Source organism: Rosa chinensis, chromosome 1 (assembly GCF_002994745.2).
Source record: "Rosa chinensis cultivar Old Blush chromosome 1, RchiOBHm-V2, whole genome shotgun sequence".
Lineage (NCBI taxonomy): Eukaryota > Viridiplantae > Streptophyta > Magnoliopsida > Rosales > Rosaceae > Rosa > Rosa chinensis.
In genome coordinates this window covers 67,022,109-67,036,244 of record NC_037088.1, presented here as the reverse complement: position 1 = coordinate 67,036,244, position 14,136 = coordinate 67,022,109, and the positions used below count along the sequence as shown (strand labels likewise).

The window sequence follows — 14,136 nt, the reverse complement described above, 5'->3', positions numbered from 1 at the left end:
TATATCCATTTCTCCTAGTAGAAAATATATACAAAATTAAAAATCACTTATGTGTGACAATCATATACGAGACACGTCTAATTCATTAATATATAGAAAAAAAATTACGAGAGATATAAATTTTGTATTTTAACTTTTTAAGTTTTATTTTGAGCATAAATATTATTAATATGAGGTACCATACCAACCTAATTAAGACTTTCTCAGCCAAGACGAGAGGAAGAGAAATAAGATTCGAGTACCAAGCTCAGGTGTGGTTTTAGCTGTCACGTATACCATGACGTGCAAATGAAGAAGAGTTGTGACATAGCCATTATGGCAAATTGGCAATATATTATAGGGGTTTTGTCCATTTACCCCATTTCTAGGTATTTTTTTCCCACTTACTCCATTAAGTTTTTTTAATTCTCTCTTACCCAATACACTCTAAGGGAGTCTTCCCTAATATCTCATTAAGATTTTTTTTTTTAAAAATTTTTTTAATACCATTTTACCCCTCACCCATTTGTTACTTAGAGAGAGAGAGAGAGAGAGAAAATGGAAGAGAGAGAAACCATAGGAGACTTCGCCGGAGCTCATCACCGGCCGCCGGAATCCGGTCATCGGCTGCTGCCCACCGGAACTTGCTGAAAATCTCACCGGAAAGTTTTTTTACCCCCAATAGACGTCTATTGACCCCCAATAAACGACTATCAGCCATGTATTGCCCCCAGTAGACGTCTATTGCCCCCAATAGACGTTTAGATTACTGAAATGGTAATTAATCTTCCTAAAACTACACAAATAAAACTTTGATTAAAGAAAAAAAACGAGGAGATTACATCAATTCAAAACATCTATTGCCCCCCAATAGACGTCTATTGCCCCAATAGAACCTTTTTTCCTTCATTTTTTCTTTCTTTCTAGAAATTCTGCACCATTTTATGAAAAAAAAAAAACAGATAAATTGATCTGGGCACCCAGAGACACCCATGTCATCTTCTCCATTTTTGTTGCAGTCGAAACTATGCCAAACTTGCCAAACTGGACTCGAATATAAGGAACCAACCATGAAGATCCGAATTCCAACAAGGCGAAGCCCTGACCAGGTTGGGTCGGCACCGTCGTCTCCAGCATAAGAGTCGTTGGTGATGATTTTGTGGTGGTGGTCATTCTTGCGGTCCTCAGCTCCATGGCTGACGTTGAGATTGTCAAAGAGGGAGTCGGTGCAGTTGACGGTGTCACAGGCAGTGAAGCAGAGGCGGAGGCTTTCGGAGACGATCTCCAAAACTAGATCCGACGAAATCTCCTGGCCTCCGCGACGACCCAAACCATTCCGGCGACGTTGTGAGCCTGGTGAGACCGGCGACAGAATTTGAAAATGACGACGGCGGTGAGAGAGAGAGAGAGAGAGAGACTGCAGATCGCAGAGGGATAGGGAGAGAGGAGAGAATTGATGGCATATGAATGTAATTCATTAATTAGATGGAGGGTAAAATTGTTATTTTAGTTCAAATTGGGTTAGTGGGAATTAAAATCTGTTGCTGGGGTAAGTGAGATAATTTTTGTTCATTTTGGGGCTTTTAGTCAATGACCCATTATTATATATATGATGGATGGTACTGGAGGGTTTTAATTATCACGTGTGTGAAGTGCAAGATTAGTGAATGGATTAAACTAGTCCTCCATTATCATCCTAGACTTTTTTTAAATGAATTATAACCACGAAGTTGGAAAGTGATTGGTAGTGGAAACTGAGATTCTTAAAATCTTGATCGAATTCTTTCTTCTCGTGATTGATCATGATATTATTTGATAATCGATTTGTGTCCATATTCCTTATCCTTAAAACTAGCTAGCTGTCCTCCTTCACAGGAGCCAATACTAGCTAGCTACTTTGCATTGACTCGAACCAGTCATATATTCCTTTATTACTACTATATAAAGGGCAGAAGCTCCAACTCTTCTAAGCGCTCAACCTGCATTTCATAGCTTCAAGCATACACAAAGGACAGTATGTAGTGTCCATATGTATGATCTGCAGAAGCAGACATGGCGTGATATTGGGTCGGTTCATCGATCAATCCGAGTCATAATTATGAGACGAGCCGAACCAATATCACTCTTGTATGCTTCTTTGCACAACGATTGAGGCTCAGTGATAGGGCTAGTGCTAGGGCTAGCTTAGCTGCAGCAGCTTCGTCATGCAATTGCAGGTAGTACTCCCTGATCGATAATCTTGTACGTTAATTTAGATATATATATATACATGTTTTATGGATGCTACTGCACGATATACTTGGAAATTGTGTATTGCAGAATCTAAAACTGAGGAGAATTAAAAGGCTTCTATCCAAATTACAGCTCTTTGAGTCGTTGCTGATTGAGTACTCTTTGCATTTTCTCATTTTTAGCTTCATCAAACAATACAATTTATCCTTTCAAAAAAAAAAAACAATACAATCTATATATGTATTAATTGTTGTTTCTTCCCTTTATGATTAAATACTCTCTAAGTCTGTCTTACGGTAAACTAATTATACCTTTTTGCATCACTCTAAGTCTCTAACCGTAGCTGATGGATTGTGAATCATTCATGATGTTCTCCTATTACCAACCGTATAATTAAATACTCTCTATGTATGTCATACGTTATATACTAAATAATTCTTTTAAAAACTACTCATCTAGATAATATATATAGGCTGCCATTCATGGAGGGCAGCTTTAATTACATTATGATTTGTTAACCCCCTAATTACGTAGTGGTTCATCAATATCATATACGTACCCATCTTGCTTTTAATTTCAAAATTATAATCGTGCATTCAACTCTTTCATTGCCATGAGATAACGACCACCACTTGATTTTCCACGCATTTTCTCGAGTATTTGTGTTACATAGCTTAATATATGAAAGCTCTTTTTTAATCTTTTGACCTAGCTAACACTAATTAAGAGATTAATACATTTGGCATTTTGAAAGCTCTTCTTAATTCGCAAAATTACCTTATTCATAATTTTAATAATATGATCTATTGGCAAACATCGAATTCTATTGAATTAGATTCATTTAAATCCTATATTATGTTGATTATTGAGGCTCGGATCTCGATATGAAGCTTGAAGATTTGGTTTGTGATGAAGATGATGGATGGGATCGGAACTTAGTTGATTTCAAAATTTTTGAAAAAAAAGAAGTAAGTTAATCTCGAAAAAGAAGAAAAATTATTAAGTTGTAAATTGTAACTGTCAATCCTCACCATTGAGAGGCTTTAAATCTAATGGTTCTAAGATTGTGTAAAAAACAGTGGTCATTGAAGCTGACCCATGCCATGTAATGGTTTAGGGAAATGGAGAGTGAATTATATCAAGGAGATTGAAATTTGCACTCTAATTTTTGCATTCCACACTCCTTCCTTAATTTTTTTTTTTTTTAGGGAAATAGAATTAGATTCCATTATATTAACGACGTCTCTCCGTCAAGCTAGAAGGATTCGAAAATCCTTCACAATACACCTCAAAGGACAATTTAGATTGCATAAAGCATAGCTATCAAAGAAAACGAAATCTAACCAAAACTAAACAATGCAGAATGTAAACAAAATCCTAAATCAAAGTAACCGACTTGACAAGCATTGATGCCTAAGACCTTCCTGATGTACATCACCGCTCATCAATCAGCATACAGCTACGAGCAAGGGCATAACAATGTGAGAGCACTTATTCAAAGCAAAAAAACCAAACATCCCCCCTTAATTTGTTATTACTTTATCTCTTAAAAGCTATGACATTTTGATAATAAAAAGCAACATATGTTCATGAAAAAAATATTTAAAAAACTCAATTGGAAGCATAGATTGTTAGATTGTAAAGAGAGAAGTGTAGATTTACTCCCCTATATAAAAGTATTATCCACTTAGCCATCCAATCTTGACCTTGTTGCATTCTCTAAACAACTACTAATCAACTTATAAAATTTAGCTATAAGTGCAACTCCAACACCTTCCCCATATTTTAATTTTCATCTATTTTAGGGAAAAAAATGAGCATCTTTTGCTCTAACAGATTCCACATATCTATCTCTATTTTAGGGATGGTGAGGAACGAGAAAACCGAATTTCATAAATTTATAGCAGTCTCTAAAATTTTAAGGAAGAATTATGGAGATTTTAAATATTAATGTAAAATAGAGAATCTATTGAAGTTGGAGAATAAAAAGAGGCTAAAGTTTTGACTTTTGCTTCCCTATAATACAAAAATTATAGGATTTGCTTCCCTATAATACATAAATTATAGGAAAACTGTTAGAGTTGTTATAAGTCCGAAAGCAAAAGTTTTTATAATACTAAAGACTATTAAAATTTGCAAGTAATCGGGAGCTTTAGAATCAGCATTGCTCACTCAATGAATCAATTCAATAGTTTTTGAAACTCCTATGGATTATAAAATGCCCCGTCTACAATTTTATTTGCTTTAATAAAGAAAAAAGAAAAGACTAAAACCAGTGAGTGTGTGAAATTGACATGCTTCCCAAACTTCTAAACTTACATAAAGTCAAAATAAAATTCATTTTCAAGCAATCACATCAGCTATTATGTTTGATTTTCTTAACTTACTAGAAGAATTCTAAATAGTCATAACAAGAATACTTGAACTTATTAGAAGAATTTTAAATAATCGTAATAAAAATCTTAAATGCGGTTCAAATTAACATTAGATAAATTAAAAACAATTCAAACATCCAATGCAGAAGAGGCTATAAACATTTTTCATGCACATCCCTGATTTCTATATAAGCACACACTCTCTCCATCATATGTCAAGGCATCATTGGCAAGAGTTTTCATTGCAAATGTTGCAATCTCAACCCCAAAGGAAGTAAGGAGCAATTGCTTCCCAAGTCTCACCATGTTGGGCCCGTAACGGGTCGGGTCACAGAATCAATTCCGTGATGGGGGTCCAACATGCGCATCTAGAATCTCGACACGTGGCGAAACCTAAAACCCTGAGCACGTTGTTGACCAGAGGGAACAGCGTTGACTTGGTTGTCAGTTTCGTTTTGTCCATGCCAGCTGCTCGACGTAAATTAAGCTTCTTGGAAAAAAACCATACAAAATAAAACAAACAAAAATTCCTCAAAACTTAATTGTAGACTAATCAAAATCCCTTTTCATAGTTTCTGGGTTCCCAGAAGGACCCCATCTTTTTGTGTTCTGGGGAAGACAAGCTAGCTATAGCTCTTCAAAGCCTTGTGCTCTTCTGTCTGGTTTGGAGGATGAAGATACTCTGTTGACTTGTAATGTCAGGTCAACTCTCTCTCCCTCTCTCTCTCCATTGTTAGTTAGTTTGTTTGGTCAGTAAGGAAAAACTGGAAATTTGTATATTCTTGATTTCGTTTATATACTTTAAGCTATACCAACTTTGTAATGGGATTAACCAATTGGTTACTCTTGCTGATCATGGTGCTGGAGTCAGTTGACATTGAATATGGATGTTGAAGTTCATAAGCTCAAATAGTTCATGGTTTGGTCATACTTTTTTGGGTCAACATAGTTTAGTTTCGTCCTTAATTTTAGAGTTTGAAGTTGATGAGCTATATTGATTTGTTTTGGTCTAAAATTGTTTAACTATATGTTAGGAGGAACTAATAGGAATATGAGAATCAACATCTTGCTTCTGTTTTTTAACTCTTTCTTGGTAATTTTAGCAAATAGCAACTAATACCTTTTTAGTACCTTTTGTCAAAGAAAGACTCTCCTTTATATAAAAGTAGTACTTGTTGAGAACCAATTATCTGAAGGTTGTTTTTGCAGATGAAAACTTGTTCAGTGTGTTCTTCCTTTGTGTTTAGAATGTGGTTCAGTCAGAGCTGAGGGTCTATATTCTTAGATTCTTTCATACCAAGATGGCAAAGGATATAATTATCGGTGCCTCTTTTGTTCCGGTGTCTGAATTACTCTCTCAGACAGTGTTTGCCATGTTTGATACTGTAAACTCAGCCAAGGAAGTTCTCATTCACAAAGAAAGCTTCAAAGTATTCACTACATACTTGGAGAAAACCTCTTCTATATTGAAAGAGTTATCAAAGAAAAACATTGAGCATTCAGAAGGCCTAGTTAATGCTTTGGAGATTATCAATAGAGAGGTGGAAGTTGCTAAGCATCTAGCTCTTGATTGCAGAAAGAAAAATAAGGTTTATCTCTTGATCAATTGCCGGAAGATTCTTAAGGCGCTAGAGAGCAGTACAAAAGACATTGGTAGAGCACTTAGTCTACTGTCACTGCCCTCTTTGGATGTTTCATTGGGTATAAATAACCAGATTAGCAATCTATGCAAGAACATGTTGGCTGCTGAATATCGAGCAGCTGTAGCTGAGGAAGAGATTTTGGAAAAAATTGAGCAAGGAATTCAAGAAGGAAATGATAATCTGTCTCACACAAATGATTTGCTTCTTCGTATTGCTGAGACTCTTGGGATCTCTAATGAGCATTCTGAACTGAAAAAGGAATTTAAGGAGTTCAAACGTGAATTGGATGATACCAACATGAGAAAAGGCTCTGAAGAAGATTTGCAAATGGAACAGATTTGTCACATTATAGCATTGCTTGAAAAGACTAATGCTAACACAACTGCTGAGGACAAAGTGAATGGGTATTCAGAAAGGAGAGTTTCATTGGGAAGGCAACCGTTGGAACCTCTTCAGCAATTTTATTGCCCTCTCACTCAAGAAATCATGGTGGACCCTGTGGAAACTTCATCTCAGCAGACATTTGAAAGAAGTGGAATAGAGAAATGGTTTGCAGAAGGTAAGAATCTATGTCCTTTGACTGATATTCCCTTGGACACATCAGTTTTACGGCCCAACAAAGCTCTAAAACGATCCATTGAAGAGTGGAAAAATAGGAATACCATGATCATCATTGCCTCTGTTAAACCAACACTTCAGTCAAGTGAAGAGCAAGAAGTGCTTCAATCCTTAGACAAGCTGCAGAATCTATGCTTGGAAAGTGATGTTCACCAAGAATGGGTGATAATGGAGGACTACATTCCAGTCCTTATTGGACTTCTTGGTACTAAAAATAGAGAAATAAGAAAGAATGCTCTTGCCATCCTATCAATCCTTGCAAAAGATAGCGAAGAAAATAAGGTACCTTCTAAGGTCATATTCTATTATATATGATTGATGAGGCATTTCTAAATTTCTTGTATTTCATCATGAACACGTTCATTAAACTTTATAGGAAAAAATCACAGCAGTAGATAATGCACTTGAAGCCATTGTCCGCTCACTTGCACGGCAAAGTGGGGAAAGCAAGGTAGCATTGCAGCTGTTATTGGAACTATCGAGAAGTAGCATTGCACGAGATTTAATGGGAAAGGTTCAGGGATGCATACTTCTTCTAGGGACAATGTTGAGCAGTGAAGATGATCAAGTCACTGGATATGCAATAGAGCTTCTAGAGAATCTTTCTTGCATTGATCAAAATGTTATACAGATGGCAAGAGCAAATTATTTCAAACCTTTGTTGAAGCTTCTTTCTTCAGGTATGCTTGGAACTCCGGTTGCAATTATTATGTCATATCCTTCTTGTAGCTAGCTTGTGTATTGTAACAACTTATACTTGATGCAGGACCAGAAGAGGTTAAAATGGTTATGGCAGGTACTTTGTCGGAAATTGAGTTGACTGATCACAACAAACTATCTATAGTTAAAGATGGGGCACTTGGACCACTTCTTGAACTGCTTTCAAATGGTGATTTAGAGAAGAGGAAAGTGGGTGTTAAAGCTCTTCTTCACCTCTCTAGCTTACCTCAAAATGGCCTAGAGATGATTAGAAAAGGTGCAGTTGGACCGCTGTTTGAACTTCTCTATTCTCACAGCTTATCATCACCGGCCTTGCGTGAGCAGGTAGCCGAAACAATCATGCACCTAGCCATATCAACCACCACCCAAGAAGCCGCAGAGGATCAGGTCTCGCTGTTAGACTCCGAAGAAGATATTTTTAAACTCTTTTCACTAATATCTTTAACTGGACCTGACATACAAAGAAGCATCCTCAAAACTTTCCATGCAATGTGCCAATCTTTTTCTGGTTTAGACATCAGAATAAAGTTGAGACAGGTAATAACATAATTTTTTTTCTTTTTCTTTTTCTGTGAATAACATGCAGTAATGTACACTGCTTCTTGTGATCCTTTATTCCATATTTACTTGCTGACTATTTATGTAATTCACAGCTCTCTGCTGTCCAAGTATTGGTTCAATTGTCCGAGGCTGATAATTCTACTGTCCGAGCAAATGCCATTAAGTTGTTCTCATGCTTGACAGAAGATGGTGATGACAGCACATTTTTGGAGCATATAAGTCAAAGATGCATAGATTCCTTGCTAAGGATTATAAAAAGTTCTAGTGATGTGGAAGAGATAGCTGCTGCAATGGGAATTATTGCCAATCTTCCAAAGGATCATCCGCAGATTACTCATTGGCTTCTAGATGCCGAGGCACTTCACATCATCTGGACATGCCTAAGTGATGGGAATAGAGATGCCTCATATAGAAGACAATTAGTAGAGAATGCTGTTGGAGCTCTTTGTCATTTCACAGTAGCATCCAATCAGGAATGGCAGAAGAAAGTAGCTGAAGCCGGTATTATCCCAGTGCTGGTACAGCTACTAGCTTCTGGAACTGCTTTGACAAAACAAAATGCAGCTATTTCGCTTAAACAGCTATCTGAAAGTTCCAAAAGCTTGAGCAAGCCGATAAAGCATGGCATTTTTCTGTGCTGCTTCTCTGCACCTGAACCTGGCTGCCCTGCACATCTAGGCATTTGCACGGTTGAGTCTTCATTCTGCCTAGTAAAAGCCAAAGCTCTTGATCCACTTGTGAGAATGCTTGGGGAAGCAGATGTCGAAGCATGTGAGGCTTCTCTAGATGCACTGCTGACATTGATAGATGGCGAAAGACTAGAACAAGGCGGCAAGGTTCTAGACGAAGCAAAAGCCATCGGTCCGATTGTTAAGCTATTGAGTTCACAGTCTGCCAGGTTACAAAGAAAATCTCTCATGGCTTTGGAAAGGATTTTTCAAGTAAATGAGTTAACGCTCAAGTATGGAACTTTAGCTCATATGGCATTAGTGGACATTGCTCAGAAGAAAAATAGTGACATGAAATCTCTGGCTGCCAAGGTACTCGGTCAATTGGGTGTGCTTGGTAAACAGTCTTCTTACTTTTGATTGATTATGTTGTACAATAGATCTCAATACACTTCTCATTCTTGATTGATGTAAATTAGACATTCACTTTTTTTTACTCAACTATTTGTTTTTTCAAATTTTTCTTATATAAGATCACTTTTTTTGGGTTAGTTCTAAGTTCAGTTTTTCTTAGCTGCAAGGTATTGGATTGAAAACATGGACTAACATGCATGTCTCATATCATAGATATAATATGTGTAATGTGGAGACTGTAATGTCATATGTTCAAACACATCTCTAGAAGACATGCCCTTTGCTTTTTCGTCATCACATATGAAATCTAAATAAAAGTTCACTAGAAAAGAATCCAAGACAAGCAATTTACAGACTAAAGTAAAGATTGTTTCATCTAAAAGATCCAAAATATGAAATTTCTTCTAGAGGACCGGGCAGCCAGCAATGACAACCCCTTTCGCAGTAGGGCATGTAGCCAGGGGGCAGAGCTCTCCTTTGTTCCCCCACCAGTCGAGTTCAATATTCTTGGACTGCAAGGTAATGAACACCAATATCGTAACAAAGGCAGTTCCGGCCTCGAGAGCACCAGAGGCGACATAGTTATACTTCTTCCACAAATCTTGCCGGTACCTGAAGACAACAAAACCTGAAAGAAATGCCACAAATATCCAACTTTGAAAATTCAAAGCAGTGGCAGGGGGCATCATTGCCGTGGCACCTAGTAAGACAGGCATGTTAACAGCAAGAATCCATTTTTGTTTGGGAAAAATCCTGTGTGCAAGCCAAACAAGCACCGGGGCAATGGCGCCACCAAGGAAAAACCAGGTGATGTTACTGTATTCACGGAGGTTTCCAAAAATTCTGCGGGGTCCAACAAGACCCCAGATAACAGAAGCATCAAAGAACACGCGGTCCGTTGGACAAGTCCAAGGGCTGTCCGGTGGCAGCAGGGAGGTATCACAGAGGTTGGGAATGTCTGCCATCAGCCACCATGCTGTACACTGGTATACAACCACTGCTACAACAGTTCCTACCATCTGTGCTGTGAACATTGCTCTTGGTGGAATCTTCATGTAGTGACCGAGCTTAAAATCCGACACAAAATGCAGACCTTGCATCATACTTATGTAACCATACACTTTGAAGCACATGTTAGCTACAGGGCGCTCAGGATAAAGGTATCCTATCACATATTCTGTGATAATATTCAAACCTGGTTGCTGTTATCATGGAAAAAGAAGGGACAAATGTCAGAACCAGTATAAGCTTACGGTGAATAACAAATGAAAATTTTAAATTTTGTTACCTGGTTTGTGGTGGCTTGGATGACACCAATTGGGTACGTGAACGCAACGGCAATGAAACAAGCAAGCAATGCACCCCACCAAGGCAGTTGAAGTGACTCCTTGTAATACACACAAGCAAACAGGATAAGAGCAATATTGATCACAAGGATGAGGATAAACCACAATGTTGGCACTGATTTGTAACTCTTCATAAGCCCTGCATAGAAAATCAAATAATGTTTCCTTGCACATTAAAGTCAAGCCAGAGCATGAACATAATCAACTTCTTGATTTATTGAAAGTAAATGAATTTACCTTGCATTAAAAAGTAGAACATGCATAACTGTAGCAGAAAGAGTGGCAAATCCAAGACCGTAAGTAAAAGCAAAAAAGCTGCTCATATGCAGAGGCCCCTTCTTTGCATATTCGCCATGATCAAGTTGAAACCTGGAATCAATGATATCAAGGACCTCGTATCTTGAACCATTAGCCATGAACAAATTGCTAGAAAATATTGGGAATGTCTTGGCGCTGTAGATATTAGACCAGTAAGTGATGGGTGTCATTACATACATGCATGAGAAAGAAAAATCCAACAGCAATGTTGGCTGTGGCGAACCACGGGCTAGCCAAAGGAGTACTAAGGTATGCTGCAATAGCAGACCACTCAATCCAAAAGAACCGATTCCAAGGCCTTTCATGCCAGAACCCAGCTGGTTAACTAGAATAGAATTGGGTTGAATCCAACACACCCAAGAGATAGATGTTAGCATAGTGAATAGATAGCCGGGGACTGGCAATCATCACTAGGAGGAAGAACTGGGTACGAGTCATGCTTCCTTTAGGCCTCTTGCTCTTCTCATGCAGAGCACTGCAAGCAATCGGAAATTAAGAGATTCTTTACTATTAGGTAAACAATAATAAAAGCAACAATGATAAAGTAAATAAAGTAATTTGGGGTTCACATCCAAAACCAATTGGTAATGGATGGAGTAGCCCAAACCCTTATAAACCCGTAGGCAAGGTCCCTGTATATATTCTCAACACGCCCAACTTTTGGGTGATGTGGAGCACGTGTGGCCGTTAGGCATGCATACGTGAGTAACCTGCTCTGCTCTGATACCATGATAAAGTAATCTGGGGTTCACATCCAAAACCAATTGACAATGGATGAAGTGGCTCAAATCCTTATAAACCCATAGGCAGTGTCCCATTTTTCCCATGTGGGATGTATATATTCTCAACAAACAATTGGCTAATGCCAAGGAGCTTAGACAAGTTTACCTGAACAATGAAACCTGACCCAGAATAACGGGCCACCACATCTTCTCTGGCTCAACCAGGTATTTTCTGAAAATTCCAGCCCAACCAAACCCCAACACCTATAATTTTAAACAACATGAATACAAAATACTCAAATATTTGTAATATATCAGCATAAATTCAATCAAAAATCCAAAGAAGGTGAGCAAGAAAAGTACCTGAGTGGCTAAGTGGTGAGCATAACAATAAAGGCAGGAAGAAAAGTGAGCTTCCTCTTGTAGTAGATCTTAACAGCAGTCAAGATATGAGTAGCATAAACAGTTCCACCCCCGCAATAACATGTTCCTTGACATTAAAGGGCCCCGGATTCATGGTGAACTCAAACCGAGTAGCTTGGAAAAAATGGCGCGTGGGTAGCACTCTCGCCATGAAATGTTCGATTGGCACGACAGCAATCTGTGCACTCATGGATGTCACAGTAAACGGCTGAGTCCTGTACCAGAAAAACTGGTTCAAAAAGGAGAGGAGGACACATGAGACCAAACCCAGAACCCACGTTCGGAATGTGAGCACCGGCAACGTGGGGTCATCGGTTTTCGGCACTGTCAACTCCACTTGCTCAATGGAAGAGCGCTCATCTTCCTGCTGGAGCTGGACCTGCTCCATCTTTACAGCACTACTATTATCTATCTCCATGATTCACAACCAACGAAAAAATCAAAACCAATGAGCTCCTTGCTGTGTGCATAAACACACACAACGCAGAGAGAAAGACGAGGACGAAACTAGGTTGATTTCTGTTATGGGGTGTGTAGAGAGAGAGAGAGAGAGATAAAGGAGATGTGGACAATGTATCTAGTAAAGAGATAAGATTGTTAATTAGAGAAGAAGAAGAGGTCCAGTAGGTGTAGGACTTAACTAAATAAAGAAAGAGATCCTACGTTGATTGTGAGAATCCTAATACTTCAAGGAGTCGTCAGGTTCATATATACAATTAAGGTCCATTATGTGTGAAGAGGTGAAGATGGGCCAACTAAGAAATTGTTGTTTAGTGAACAACCAGAAACCGAATATGACTCTCTTAGTCAGAATCTGAGAGAGAGAGAGAGAGAGAGAGAGAGAGAGAGTGTGTGTGTGTGTGTGTGTGTTCTTAAGTAGGCACTCATTCTTTGATCTAGGATGGTTGGTTGGAGGTCCCTTTTGATGTACCTATTGTGTTATTTAATAATGAGCTTCTGGATAGTTTGTTCTAGTTGTGTTCGATTAGATATCACTTTCCTTGTGCTGGACAGAAATCTGGGATTCAAAGCGAGTCACAGTATACATCCACGCTGCATTGCTCTGCACACCAACGCATTTACACAGTTGAGTCACGTCTTCATTCTGCCTAGTAAAAGCCAAAGCTCTTGATCCACTTGTGAGAATGCTTGGTGAGGCAGATGTCGGAGCATGCATGTGAAGCTAATTCTCTAGATGCACTTCTGACATTGATAGATGGCGGAAGACTAGAACAAGGCGGCAAGGTTCTAGACGAAGCAAAAGCCATCGGTCCGATTGTTAAGCTATTGAGTTCACAGTCTGCCAGGTTACAAAGAAAATCTGTCATGGCTTTGGAAAGGATTTTTCAAGTAAATGAGTCGACTCTCAAGTATGGAACTTTAGCTCATATGGCATTAGTGGACATTGCTCAGAAGAAAAAAAAGTGACATGAAATCTCTGGCTGCCAAGGTACTTGGTCAATTGGGTGTGCTTGGGAGACAGACTTCTTACTTTTGATTATTATGTTGTCAGGGACCGGAGCCAGAGATCACAAATGAGGGGGGCCAATGTAAGATGGATAAAAAAATATTTAAAAAAATATTTAAAAAATATTAAAATGATTAGAATAAACAAGGCGTGTTCTAGGGAGGCGTTCTCCAAATACCAAGGTGCAACAGGCGTGCTCCAACTAACTTCTAGCCATGCTTCTGCTTCTAAATTAAATTATTTTATTATTATTTACTATTATTCCAAACTAACCAATCAAAAAATAGGTGAGACCAATTACTTTTTCATGTGAAGCCAATCACGTGGAGAACTGAGAGGTGCCAATATTAATAATTGTATGTGTAGAAACTCAAGTCAACTAGATTACAAGCAACAATTACATATGAAGTCAAAAAGTTAAGGGGTGCCATGGCCCATGCAGGCCCTTGAGTAGCTCCGTCCATGTATGTTGTACAATGGATCTCAATACACTTTTCATTTTTGATTGATGTAAATCACACATTCACTTTTTTTCTTACTCCAACTATTTGTTCAAATTTTTCTCATATAGATCACTTTTTCGGTTAATTCTAAGTTCACTTTTTCTTCCGCTGCAAGGTATTGGACTCTTTAGAACATGGCTCATATC

The 14,136-nt window shown here is 38.3% G+C and overlaps 1 protein-coding gene and 1 pseudogene across 1 annotated transcript; one reads left to right on the top strand and one right to left on the bottom strand.

Annotated features, from left to right (window-relative positions):
- Nucleotides 1–5,088: 5,088 nt before the first annotated feature.
- LOC112183979 (U-box domain-containing protein 43) lies at nucleotides 5,089–9,347 on the top strand. Its single transcript, XM_024322296.2, has 5 exons — nucleotides 5,089–5,288; nucleotides 5,796–7,129; nucleotides 7,224–7,527; nucleotides 7,614–8,104; nucleotides 8,221–9,347. Exons 2-5 carry the CDS (start codon nucleotides 5,888–5,890, stop codon nucleotides 9,214–9,216), a joined length of 3,033 nt encoding a protein of 1,010 aa, XP_024178064.1. The 5' UTR covers nucleotides 5,089–5,288; nucleotides 5,796–5,887; the 3' UTR covers nucleotides 9,217–9,347.
- A 148-nt stretch (nucleotides 9,348–9,495) lies between these two features.
- Nucleotides 9,496–11,969, bottom strand: LOC112184006 (annotated as a pseudogene).
- Between the last annotated feature and the right edge of the window lie 2,167 nt (nucleotides 11,970–14,136).